Raw genomic sequence first — 13,994 nt, 5'->3', positions numbered from 1 at the left:
GTTTATATGTAAAGTCAAGAAAATATCAAAAACAACACAAATATTGGCTGATTATTATTTTTATTATTATATTTTATTATTATAAAACTGGCATCTGTTGTAGGTATTATAGATAATAAAAAGAATGTTCATTATCACTAGCCTATATAAAAAATATGTGCCCCCTCACAATTTTCAAAAGCCCCCTTAGTCATTTCATCCTGCAGCCGGCCCTGCCCCGGAGCCATCTTAAGAGTAACCCTGTGTTGATGTTAGTACCATGAGGTGCAAGCGTAGTCAAAGTGGGACTGAATGAGGGCCCCAGCAAGAGTCCGGAGGGCACTTTAGTTGACAAAAGTGGAGATTCTTTTTCTTTGCCATGACTGATGCAATTTGTGCCTTGAATGATAGCAGCACGACACGTTGTGAGCTTGGAGGTCTGCTATTTTCACCAAAAGGCCCTTTTAGAAATGTCAGCCCCTGTCAGAAGGCTGCAGGGTGAACTAACGCCTGTTTGCTCAGCTCTTATCTTTAGATCACACCTTCATGTTAAACATGACAGCTGATCTACAAGCCCTCCATGTTAAACATGACACCTGATCTCCAAGCCCTCCATGTTAAACATGACACCTGATCTCCAAGCCCTCCATGTTAAACATGACACCTGATCTCCAAGCCCTCCATGTTAAACATGACACCTGATCTCCAAGCCCTCCATGTTAAACATGACAGACCTCACCTGATCTCCAAAGGCCAGACTGTTACCTTCACTGTTCCTTAGCCTGTATTTTAACCCTGATCCCCCCCCCCCCTCCCTCCCTTACTACCGAGCTTCATTTCTCCGCTGCTTGCTCAGGGGAGAAACATAAGCTTCAGGTCAAACACAACCAGTAACAGTGTCAAAGGTCATGCCCCAACCTAGACACAGGATCATAATTTCCCGTGAGACACTACAGGATGTCCAAACCCTTACAAAGGAGGCCAAATTAGAAAATATTAAAACACCCAAGGACCCACTACATCTCCTGACATCATGTACTTTATGTCAGACGATAACAAAGTCACATACATATGCATCACATTTAAAAGAGAATTTATTTAACTATCATCATCAATATTTAATATCAATGGTCTTTCTGAACAAAACACAAATAACTTGTACAAGGTAAAAATACAATAAAATAGCCTTTCTTTGACCCCTTCAGACAACAGGGAACAAATTATATTCTTGTTTGACAATTTAGGAATGTTTGTGGGCCGTATAAAATGTGTACACTTTCAAACTTGATAAAGATGTATTCCTCTCATCTATGCACAGCGGACATTCACATAATTACAGCGGCCATGGGGACATTTCAGACATGATTTATTGCAAGTAAAATTTAGACACTGCTCAAAGACATTCTTCTAAATGTGTATTCACATAATATTTTTTTCTTAATATCAAACAAACAATATCGGCACAAGAAGTGCTATGGAAATAATAATTTATCTCCTTAATAAAACAAACATGATGAATAAATAAATTGTCATCAATTATAATACTGTATACAACAACTCTTCAACTTCAAAGAACGTTATTTTCCTTTTGGAACTTTGTTCAATGAGATGACACATTATTGTCAGCTGATGATTGACGAGCACGCACACGCACACGCACACGCACGCACACACACACACACACACACACACACACACACACACACACACACACACACACACACACACACACAGGTTTGCATTATCGGTTGCTAATACTAATATTACTATAACATTATACATAATAAATATTAACTTATGGCTTACATTTGTCAGCAAAACGATTATAACAGCACTGCTGTCAAAGGTCCACTGTCGACATTCAAACAATAAAGTTGTTTAATTTGTTTGTACATTTGATGTATTATTAGTAATAATATTACTTGTGCAAGCAGAGCGTGCAAGTACTGTATTCGGCTGGGTATTTCATTTGTACACTCTGAAAGTGTACAAATTAAACCAATTTTGTTGAGGTGTCATCTTAACCCATTTAGTGCTCCAGACATGAACGGGTTAAATGTCCAGCGTGCCTTTCGCAGGCTCCATTCGCGGCCATTGTCTTATTTTGAAGGCCAGAAGTCCATTGCGTAAACACTTCCGGTTTGACGTCATGACGTCATTCAACGGAAGCGATCGTCAACAACATGCGGTTGTGTAATGGCCGATTGTTGCCTTTCAACGTGTGTTTTATTAGCGAGAATCTAATGCCATCCTTGGCTTGAAAAGTGTTTTTTGGAGATAATGGACATTAAAGATGAGATTCACCGTCGCCCTCCATGTTATGGGATTACTATTTTGTGCACGTGGATCCGTGATGATGATGAATCGGCGAGGCCGATCTTGCCAGGACCTTCCAACGGACTGTAGGGTAGGAGAAACGGCGTTACTCGATATACAGTATTTTACGCGAGTATACTCGGGATCGGCACTCTAAATACTCGAGTATTTTTCGCGAGTATACTCGGGATCGGCTACAAATGGGTTAAGAACCTATCTATATATGGTGTTGTGATGTCATCTTAAGAACCTGTCTATATATGGTGTTGTGATGTCATCTTAAGAACCTGTCTATGGTGTTGAGGGGAGCAGGGTTCAGGGTCTTGGTCTTCTTCTTAGCAGGAGAGGATTGAGGAGAGTGTCGTCTGGAACACACAGGAACATCACAACAACATTAGTAGGGCAACCACACTTTCCATCCATCCATCTCATTTCTGGATTAACTTCCACAGTTTTGGTGGCATGGATTTGGGCCATATGTCAAATTGACTGGCTTCGTACATAATTAAACATTATATGGTTTAATTTATATATTAATGTATTTGTGAATACACTTTCTCTATTGACTTTAATACACTACTCAATGACCCAGATATGGAGATGACTGATATCATGTCTGGCATCCTAAACCAGGGGTTTTCAAAGTGGGCGACGGGGCACCCTGGGGTGCCGTGACGGCAGTCCAGGGGCGCCGCGAGATCATTTGATAATATTTTGGAATTTATTTGGACACTTTCTTTGGACACAACAATATTATTTAGTATAATTTTAAACTTGAAGTACAAAGTTATTTTCAGTCAGTTCTAACCAAAAAAAATATCTCAACGTTTCCTCGCAACATAGTCACTAAAATATCGTCACTGTCGGGCAGAAACCTTCAAGTTTCAAATGTGTACGTCTTTTGGTATACAAGACTATCGCACAAAACTAGTGAAAACTGAAAACAGCCGATCTACAAGCACACAACGCCTCACGATGCGAGGCATTGTGTGCTTGTAGATCGGCTGTTTTCACTAGTTTAGTACATTTTATAGATGATAAATACAAAACGAACAGTTTTGGACATACAAGGTTTCCACCCGACAAGACGATATGCTATAAATATAAGGTGTAGGGGTGCCTCGGATTAAAAAGATATTTATGGGGTGCCCTGAGACAAAAAGGTTTGGGAACCCCTGTACTAGACCACATGCAGGCCCGGCGCTACGGGGGGGCCTGCTGGGGCATTGCACCCTCAGTTGCAAGTTGTGCCCCCTCAATTTATATTCTATGTAAAGTCAAGAAAATATCAAAAACAACACAAATATTGTCTGAATATTATTATTGTCATAGAGATGACAGTATTGAAACACAGTTGCCCCCTATAATAATTATCTGATTATTATTACTTCCGTTTAATCCGCAATTTAAAATCACCTAAACCACAGTGCAGTAGCAGCGGCTGTTATTTCAGCTCCCAAAAACTGGCATCTGTTGTAGGTATTATAGATAATAAAAAGAAGGTTCATTATTACTAGCCTATATAAAAAAATATGTGTCCCCTCACAATGTTCAACAGCCCCCTTAGTCATTTCATCCTGCAGCCGGCTCTGACCACATGAGACTCACACAGTATGTCCATATATGGGCCTTCCAGGATATGGGCATAATATTGATGACATCAGGGATCTCCATATATGGGATAAAAGGGACAAGTACTGAGATTCAATTGCTTGTTGTTGCGTTATTTTTCATAGCTTGTATTGTGTCTTATATGCTATGATCAGGGTGTCCTTGAAAAATGGAGCTTGCTCACCAAGAGCTCCCGAAAATAAATAAAGGTAACATATTTAATGAAAACCAGCTGATTGTTTCACATTTCTAATACTCAAATCAATGTAAAGTGTCCGTAAAGTGTCCTGATAACAGCCTACAAACACAAGTGTTTCGTATGAAACACCTGTTTGTTAAGAATCGGAAGGAAGCACTCCACTCCTATGGGTGTCGCTGGCGGCAACCAAGAATAACAGAATAACTCACATATACTCCCGTAGGACAATTCCCATTGGCCGAAGGGTATGTCCGTCAAATGACGTACCCGCTTGGAGGCGGACCCCTATAAATTCCCCATCCGCCGGATGTTCCCCCTCTTTTGAGAGAGCTCTGCGCAAACTCACGAACAGGGCCTCACCGGAGTGGAGTGCTTCCTTCCGATTCTTAACAAACAGGTGTTTCATACGAAACACTTGTGTTTGTTTACGAATCTCCAGTCAGCACTCCACTCCTATGGGAAACATAAACCCCGGAAGCGGAAACGAACCAACAGGAATTAAGGAACCCTTACAGACTAGGCCCACCAGAACCCACCTCAATCCCAGTCTGCCCCAAGTTAAAACCGAAGGGAAAAACTCAGGAAAAGGGCGCCCCTCCACCAGAGCCACTACCCTCTGGTCTTGGTGGAGGAAGAAAAGTGTAAAAACACTTACAAAACTCCCTGAGAGAGAAACCCTACCAAGGGACTCAGCTCAGGAGGGAGGGGAGGAAGCGGCCACCCCAAGGACAGAATGCGCCAAGGAATGAGGCGTTAAGTCCAGGTGATATTAAGCCGCAAAAGTGGAAGGCGACCTCCAATTAGCCGCCATACAGACCTCTTGAATGGAAGTCCCTTTAGCGAGACCCCAGGAAGAGGAAACTCCCCTAGTCGAATGGGCTTTAAGACCGAAGGGTCTAGCCACCTTCGCACTGTCGTACGCCAAATTAATGGCGTCCACAATCCACCCCGACAGAGTCGACTTAGCGATCTCAGTCTTACCAGTGGACTTTCCGTGAGAGACAAACAGACTACTAGACCGTCTGCGGTCCTTAGTCCTCTCACAGTAAACTCTCAGCGCCCTAACCGGGCAAAGACAGTTTAGCCTTCTATCCTCCTCCGAAGCGAAAGGAGGAGGGTGAAAGGCCAGAAGTTCCACCCGAACTTCCTGAATCCTCCCGTTCTTGGGTAAGAACTTGAGGTGAGGTTTGAGTAAGACCTTACGGTCATCACCCGAAAACCTCATACAGCCCTCATCTACAGAAAGAGCATGAAGGTCACTGACCCTCTTGGCTGTAGTCAGAGCCAGGAGAAGAGCCGTCTTAAAGCTAAGAAGCTTCAAGGAGATAGACTCCAAAGGCTCAAAGGGAGCCTGACTCAGACCCCTTAGGACCACCTCAAGATCCCATGAGGGGACCAACGGTCTAGCTGCAGCAGCGTCTCGTTTGACCCCAGCCAGAAACTGAGACACCCAAGGGTTCTTAGAAGGTTTAGAACCCTCAAGGCCATTGTGGCAGACATCAATGGCAGCCACATAGCCCCTAAGAGTAGAGGCTGCTAGCTTCTGGACCACACAGGACTGCAGAAAGTCCAAAAGGTCCTTCAAGGACGCAGAAGCCGGAACCACCGAAGGGCGGTTCGACCTGCACCAGGAGACGAAGGCCTCCCATTTACCCCTGTACACTTCCAGAGTACCAGGAGCTCTGGCCCTCTGCATCGTGTCTATGACCGCAGGGGCCAGGCCGGCAGCCCTCAGCCTTTCCCTTTCAGGTGCCAGACCCACAGGTCTAGGCGCTGGGGGTCCGGATGGAAAATCTCCTGGTTCGCCTGGCTCACCAGATCCCTGAGTAGGGGCAGGCGCCAAGGCCGACCGACCAGGAGAGGCGCTATCAGGGAACTCCAAGTCCCCTGAATCGGCGCCACCAAGAGCAACTCCAGGGAGTAACGTCTGACCCTCTCGAGGGTCGGACGAATCAGCTCTAGCGGTGGAAAGGCATACAGAAGGCCCCGCGGCCAGCTGCGAGACAGAGCGTCCAGGCCCAGTGGGGGAGTCCCCCTCAGGCCAAAGAACAGAGAACACTTCGCGTTCTCTGACGACGCGAACAAGTCTGCCACCGGGTGGCCAAACCTGAGACAGATCTCCTCCGCCACTGAAGGTCGGAGAGACCAGTTCTCGTAACGTGGTTCCCCCCTGGACAGCAGATCTGCTCCGCTGTTCAGGAGGCCTGGAACATGAGAGGCCCTGATCGACTGTAGTCGACCATGGCACCACAGTGTCAGGTCCCGAGCTAACCTGTCTAGCTCCCGGGACCTCAGCCCCCCCTGTTTGTTGACATAACACATCGTCGTGGTGTTGTCCGTCCTGACGAGGACGTGCCAACCCAGGATCAGGGGTTCGAAGTGACAGCATCACCGCCATCAACTCCAGGTAGTTGATATGGTGGTGTCGCATCTCCGGGCCCCAAAGGCCCCGTGCTGTGCGACCTTCTAAGGTCGCGCCCCAGCCTGAAAGGCTGGCGTCCGAGGTGATCACCTTGCGGTGAATCACCTCTCCCATTCTGACTCCGGCCGACAGGAAGTCGGCTCGCCGCCAGGGTAGCAGCGCCTCCACAGTCCTGTGAGGGACCTGCACCAGAGCGCGACCCTCGGTGGACGGGATCCGAAGGGATAACATCCACCTTTGAAACGGTCTCATGTGAATACGTCCTAGTTGCACAAGGTGCAGGACTGAGGCCATGAAACCCGTGAGGCGCATGACCCTCTCGTAACGGACTGTGCTCCCCGTTTGGAAGAGGGCTGCACAGGAGAGAAACTTCTCTATCCTCTCCTGCGAGGGACGGGCGACCATTGACTGCGAGTCCAGAATGGTCCCCAGAAAGGTGGTTCTCTGTGAGGATGTGAGAGCACTTTTCTCTAGATTGATGCAAAACCCCAGAGACTGTAGGTGGTCCAAAACCAACCTGGTGTGACGCGCCACCTCCTGCTCGGAGCTCGCGCAAATCAACCAGTCGTCCAGGTAGTTTGCAATCCTGATGCCCTGGCGCCGTAGAGGTTCGAGCGCCGTCTTGGTCACTAGAACGAAGACACGGGGGCTCAGCGACAAGCCGAAGGGGAGAACTGTGTACTCGTACACTTTCCCCTGGAAGGCGAACCTGAGGAATTTTCGGTGAGGAGGATAGATGGAGACGTGTGTGTACGCGTCTCTTAGATCCAGAGAGGTGAACCAGTCGTTCACCCTCACCGAACGCAGCAGGCTGGCAGAAGTCAGCATCTTGAATTTGAAGGTTTTCAGATACTGATTCAAAACACTTAGGTTTAGAATGGGCCGTAGCCCTCCCGTCTTCTTGGGCACGAGGAAGTAGGTGGAGTAAAACCCCAGCCGAGTCTCGTTTCGAGAGACCTCCCTTACTGCGCCTTTGAGAAGAAGGGCTTGTATTTCCTTTCGTAACGCGGCCGCCTTGCGGCCCTTCTCCCTGGTGAAGAGTACTTTGGAAGTTAGAGGGGGGGATTTGTAGAATTGAATCCTGTAGCCCCTTCTTATGGTGCGAGAGATCCAAGGGCTCGGATTGCACCGCTTCCATAGCGAAAAGCAGTCTGCCAGGGGAGTGTAGAGAGGAAGAACGGTCGGCACCGCCCTCGCGGGACGCCCGGTGTCGTTTACCGAGCGCCTCTTGAGGGGCCTTGCTTCCGTCGACACGTCCTGACGTGATGACGTCGGGAGGGCGTGAGACGTTCTCCTCGGCGGAGCCGGAGGGGAAAACGAGCGTTCCTCTGACCCCAGCGGAGCCGGGGGAGGAAGCGAACGTACCCCGGGAACCAGCGGGGCCGGGGGAGAAAACGAGCGCGCCTCGGGGATCGGCGGACCGAGTGCACCTGAAGAGGAACGGTCACGTGGTTCGACGGACCGAGTGCACCTGAAGAGGAACGGTCACGTGGTTCGAGGCTAGCGGTGCTGGAACAGAGGGTAAAGGAACTTTTCTGACCTTTGCCCGAGGAGGGCCTAAAGGAAACGTCTCCAAAACCCGCGGAGACGGACGTTTTAACTTTAGCTCGTTTGGCCTGTCTGAAAACGTCCCGAGAGGGCTCATAGATACCTTTAGCAGAGAGTCTTGCTCTGGAGAAAGGAGTGACCCTGGAACAGTTAGAGAGTGTGGAGGGGAAGCTATGCTGCTCTCTAGTGGAGAACCGTGAGAAAGAGGAATTACACTGGGAAAAAGCATCTGAATAGGCTGTGACCCTGTACCTTTTAGAGCAGCTGTGTGTGGACTGTGTGTCTGTGAAGTTAGCAGATTGTGAGGAAGAGCCCGAAGGGGCTGACAATCTAGAGCTACCTGTGTCGATCGTGCGAGAGGAAGAAGCACACAGTTTTCTGGCACACACATTTTTACTGTCAGTTTTTGTGGAGACAATATTATGACAGAACCAGCAGGAGGCCGAGTTACAGGTTTTGAATAAAACGAACTTTTTAATGACCCCTGCTTTCCCCTCCCCAGAGTGTCACTTGCGCTGAGACCTTCCGCGGCCCCTCGCGGAGCGGAAAGGCTGACGCTGGGGGTTTTCCTCCCTGGGCCTCTGAGTGGGCGGCTCCTGGCTTGGATGGCGGCGGGCCGTCTTGGAGGAAGACCTGGAGCTAGAGGAGGCCGAGGTCTTGGAGCCCCTACTCTTGTTCTGGGAGCGGGAGGCTCTTGGCTTGGAGGCTGCCTGGGAATAGGAGCCTCTAGTGGACTGTGGGAACAGGGGGCCCCGGCTGGAAGGGGGGGGCATCATGTCCTGTACAATCTCCAGGGTTTCCTTGCGGGCTGCGGCCTGTCTCTGGAAAACCTGGTAACCGTCCGCCAGGATCTCTTTGGGGGAGCTGGGGAGCTTGAGGAGCTCCTCTCTCTCCTCAAAGTCTTTAGCCGCGGCGACTGGGTAGAGCCAGCGGAGAGCCTGCTGTTGCATGATGAGGTCCATAGCATGACCTGCCTCCACCGAGGCCAGGAGTTCTGTGGCAACAGCAGGAGGCAGGGAGCCGGATGCATTCTGAATCTGTTTCTGAATGTAGGCTCCCAGGAGACCAGTGACGTTCAGGTCCCTAGCAGAGTGGCCGATGGACCTGTAGGTGTCACGTGCGCCCTTGGACATCTGGTCTTCAAAGCTGTCGACCAGTTTGGGGGCGGGTCTCAGGGTGAAGGGCCCCTTAGAAGCCTTGGGGTTCTTTTTGTAGAACTTGGCCTGAAGAGTAGCGGCCAGAGTCGGGCTGATCTTGGGGCAGGAAGGGACTCCGATCTCTGGACCTCCCACGAACTCCGAAGAATAAGGGAGTTTGTCTGGGTCCCAGTGCTTCTCCCAGGTTTCGTGCAGCGCCTCTTGGTAACCGGGGATCTGAGGAAGCATGCACATCACCTGCGGGGGGGGGGCTTGGCGAGCCTTCCCTAGGCGGTGCACCTTAGCCTTCTCTGCCTGTGGAGCGAAGGCAACAGGCAGATCCAGGTACCTGGTGGCTCTCTCTAGTACACTCCAGGCCTCCGGAAGAGGAGGGGGGCCCTGGGAGGAGGAGCTCGCGTTGTTGGGTCTTGGAATGGCGCCTGAGGAGGCAGGAGCGGGACCCAAGGAGCTCAGAGAGGAGGTCTGAGAGGCAGAGAGGACCGCATCAGACCCAAAATCTCCCCCTGAGGGAGAGGGAGGGGGAGCCTGTCCCTCCGTGGACACCTGGGAGGTCGGCAGCTGACCAGAGGTAACAGGGGAGGAAGCGGAGCCTTCCTGCATAGCCTGCTCTGGAGCCCCCGCCGATGGGGGTGCGGCTGTTGGACCGGGGGCGGCAGCTCCAGCCGTGGCGGCAACCGAAGGGAAGACGGACAGAGGGGAATCAGTCTCGGGGATAGAGATGATGATCTCCGGTTCCGCCGACTGTGTGTCCATCTGTTCCACTTGAGGAGCGTTGTCCTCCTCACCCTCGACGACCTCCGCCCCAGCCTCCTCGTCGTCGTCGAATTCTTCATCCGACCAGCGTCTGAAGAGGCTCTGGGTGAAGTCCGGGCCTGAGTCCCCGCTGCCCCCGCTGGTATAGGAGAGAGCAGGGGAGGGAGAACGGCGGCGCCGGGTGGGAGGGGTGGAGGATGAGGCCTGCATCCCCCGTCGTCCTGAAGAGGTACCGGGGGGAGAGGCAGGTGGTTCCACGGTCCCTGGAGAGGGGCCTGGCTGGAACGCCGCCATGATGTTGAAGAGACTAGCCGCTTGCGCGGCGTGTCGTTGCCTAATCAGCACCGGAGTGCGGAGGCATTCGCTGCAGTTCGGTTCGGGCAACAGGCTGTCGGCGGCGTGGGCCCAGTGCCTGCAGCGTACACAAAGCTGGTGCAAGTCCACCGACTCCAGGAGAAAGGGGCAACTCGGAGTGGTGCATGCACGGCCGGCGGGCGTGGAGCTAGCCGTAGCCATCACTGCTAACACAAGCTAACAAGCTAACAAGAAACGCTAACAAGGCTGCGAGCGTAAACAAGCTAACGAGGCTAGCGAGCTAACAGAGAACAATAACAGTAGAACGAAGAGAAGAATGGAATGAGTCTCGAAACCGGGTGGCTCGACCTTACTTGCCAAAGTCAGTTCAGACGAGACGAAATTCTTTCTCTTTGAGGAACGTAGAAAACTTTAGGAACTTCTTAATGCTGAAGACTTCGTTGGAGCGAGTGAGTGAAACAAGCAATCCAGTTGAAGCAGAAGCGAAAAAGAGGGGGAACATCCGGCGGATGGGGAATTTATAGGGGTCCGCCTCCAGGCGGGTACGTCCTTTGACGGACATACCCTTCGGCCAATGGGAATTGTCCTACGGGAGTATATGTGAGTGATTCTGTTATTCTTGGTTGCCGCCAGCGACACCCATAGGAGTGGAGTGCTGACTGGAGATTCGTAAACAAACACTGTGTGATGTTACAGATCTACTAACTGATCTACAAACCTTTTTCCTTTGAGTTTGTTTGATGTTCCTGGTTGGGGGTCCACTCTCTCTGAGAAACACACATATACAGAAAATAAACTAAAGAAATACTTTAATATTGTAATAAAATAAACAAAGGAATACTTTAATATTGTAATAACATAAATAAACTAAAGAAATACTTAATATTGTAATAAAATAAAATACATACTTTAATATTGTAATAAAATAAACTAAAGGAATACTTTAATATTGTCATAAAATTAACTAAAGGAATACTTTAATATTGTAATAAAATAAACTGAAGGAATACTTTATTATGGTAATCAAAGTAACTAAAGGAATACTTTATATCCTATCAATAGAAAACATATTTATTTGAATAATACCAATTAAAAACAAAATGTCGTTAAGACAAATATAAAACATATATGATATATTTACATGGTTCTGAGTGTTTGTTTCTAATAAACACATTTATAGATTCTGTTGACTCTCACCTTTGACCTTTGGCACGTCGGTTGGACCAGCAGTGGTGGAGGTCAACGACCTTTGACCTTTCAGCTGCTGCAGCACTTCCTGGTTCAGACAGAGGTCAAGGTGGGCGTTGAGGTCGTCCAGGTCAGCCGTGGCCTGGGTCACATGACACACCGGGCAGGTGAGAGGGGCGGTGCCTCGCTGCTGGGACTCCGCCTCCTGCTGCCGTGATGTCGTCATCACCGCCGCCGTCTCCGAAACGCCCCGAGACGAGTTGCCTCCTCCGAGTGTGGCTGTCAATCAAATGTTTTACGTTACGATTAATTGTCAATCAATCATTTGCGACAAATGATTACATTTTAGGCTTCGTAAACAAAAGTTGCTGATAAGGACAGAAGAGACAAATAACTTTTAATAACATCATTTCATAACTTTATACTTAAAAAGAAAGATGGTGGAAATAGCAGATCTACAAGCTCAAAACACGCTTGTTTGTAGTTTTGAGCTTGTAGATCTTGTAGATCTTGAAAATATACAAATAGAACATTTTTCAACATGGCAATGATTATGACGAGTACGCAAAATAACTCACAATTATTACATAATTGCAATTATTTTGTCATAATCAAAAAAGCCTACAAGCCAAACAGAAATGTAATCGTCAACGACAGACACACGATTAAATCGTTAATTGCAATTGTTTGAGTGACAATTAATCATAATGTAAACTGATGGTCATGTAAAATGTCATAATCGTGACGTACCTCCGCTGTTGGTCTGAGACCGAGGCTCCGATGACATGCCCTCTGACCGCTCTGCTCTCGAACCCGAGTCAGTCGTCCATCCCAGCGATGGTTCGGTCGCCATAGTAACGCACCAGGCTGGCTCTTCCTCCTCCTCCTCCCATCCCTGGGGGGAACCAGCAGCGTCCAGGGTTGTTGCCGTGGCGACCGGGCCGCTCAGACACAGGTCTATGTGTGAGTTGAACACGCCCAGGTCTGTGGTGGCCACGCCCACAGAGCACACTGGACACACCATGGAGCCCCCTGCTGGACGCAGCGGGTCACTGCAGCCTGAAGGCTCTTCTTCTGCTGCTGCTGTGTCCCAGCTCTCATCAGAGTGTGTGTGTGTAGTTGTGTCAGTGTGTGTGGCTGTTGTGTTTTCAGAGTGTGCGTCTGTAGTTTTGTCACAGTGTGTCCCCGGTGGAGGCGGTGACGCTGCGTCCTCCTCCGCCTGCAGACGTAGCCGCTGGGCGTAGGCCTTCTGGAAGAAGGACCGCTGCCCGCTGCCACTCTGCTGCCCTGTGCGATATGGAAAAATACAATATCACAATATTTTCCCAACCTGTATCACCATAGACGATTTTATCGCAATTCTTTTTCACGTTGGTTTTTATTGTTATTTTTCAAGTTACTGGACACAAACTAGACTCTCTGGGTTCCTTTTGGGAGGTCTAATTTGAACTAATTTTAGTACAAGTATGTAACTCTGACAGTATACAAATGAAACCAAATGGACCCTTACGGGTCCATTTGGTTTCATTTGTACCTTGACATTTTAAAGTTTTAGAACTACAGATTCAGACCAAAATACAGGTTTAAATTGAATTCTGCAATGAATCTCTGTATTAACGATTAAACAGGATTTCTTACAAGGCTCCCTCAATTGTATCACGATACATACGATACCTCTGAAAAGGCATATCGTGGAGACATTGAATCGTCTCAAACGTATTTTATCCCCATATCGCCCACCCCTACCTGAGCCCCCAGGAGGCTGCCCTGGGTGCATCTTCTGGGTGGAGGGGAGGTGGGTGGAGGCGGACGGAGGTGGGCTCTGGGTGGAGGAATCTTGAGAGGAGAGGCGGGCAGGAGGAGCAGGGTGGAGGAGGTGGTGAGAGGAGGTTGGAGGAGGATGATGGTCTGTCCTGCCCTGTTGCAGGAATCCCACAATGCTCCTCTGCTGTGGAGCTTTGTCCTCTGAACTGACGAAGGAGGAGATCCTCACACCTGGTGACACACAAATAACACAAAATAAACACTTTGAGAGTCAGTGACAGACACACACACCATGTCTGTGTCTGAATGATTTGACATTTTTGACAATGAAGGATAACAGTAGTTATAGCACTCAGCTGACACAGGGAAACTGTCTGAACCTTCCCTAAAACACCCTGGACGACATTCCACGCATCCCAGACTCTTCTCCCTTCCCTAAAACACCCTGGACGACGCTCCACGCGTCCCAGACTCTTCTCCCTTCCCTAAAACACCCTGGACGACGCTCCACGCGTCCCAGACTCTTCTCCCTTCCCTAAAACACCCTGGACGACGCTCCACGCGTCCCAGACTCTTCTCCCTTCCCTAAAACACCCTGGACGACGCTCCACGCGTCCCAGACTCTTCTCCCTTCCCTAAAACACCCTGGACGACGCTCCACGCGTCCCAGACTCTTCTACCTTCCCTAAAACACCCTGGACGACGCTCCACGCGTCCCAGACTCTTCTCCCTTCCCTAAAAC

General features: G+C 49.3%; 1 protein-coding gene across 1 annotated transcript in view; it reads right to left on the bottom strand.

The window, feature by feature from the left end:
- Positions 1–10,572: 10,572 nt before the first annotated feature.
- polk (polymerase (DNA directed) kappa) overlaps positions 10,573–13,994 on the bottom strand; it is a gene marked incomplete at both ends in the record, with an annotated part of 19,328 nt that continues 15,906 nt past the window's right edge. The window contains 4 exons of the mRNA XM_080737908.1: positions 10,573–10,580; positions 11,498–11,767; positions 12,239–12,775; positions 13,235–13,483. Of these exons, the coding sequence (XP_080594034.1) occupies positions 10,573–10,580; positions 11,498–11,767; positions 12,239–12,775; positions 13,235–13,483 (1,064 nt within the window). The remainder of the gene's footprint in view (positions 10,581–11,497; positions 11,768–12,238; positions 12,776–13,234; positions 13,484–13,994) is intronic.

Source organism: Nannobrachium achirus (genome assembly GCF_963921795.1).
Source record: "Nannobrachium achirus genome assembly, chromosome: 12".
Taxonomy (NCBI): Eukaryota; Metazoa; Chordata; class Actinopteri; order Myctophiformes; family Myctophidae; genus Nannobrachium; species Nannobrachium achirus.
This window is presented reverse-complemented; position numbering and strand designations above follow the sequence as displayed.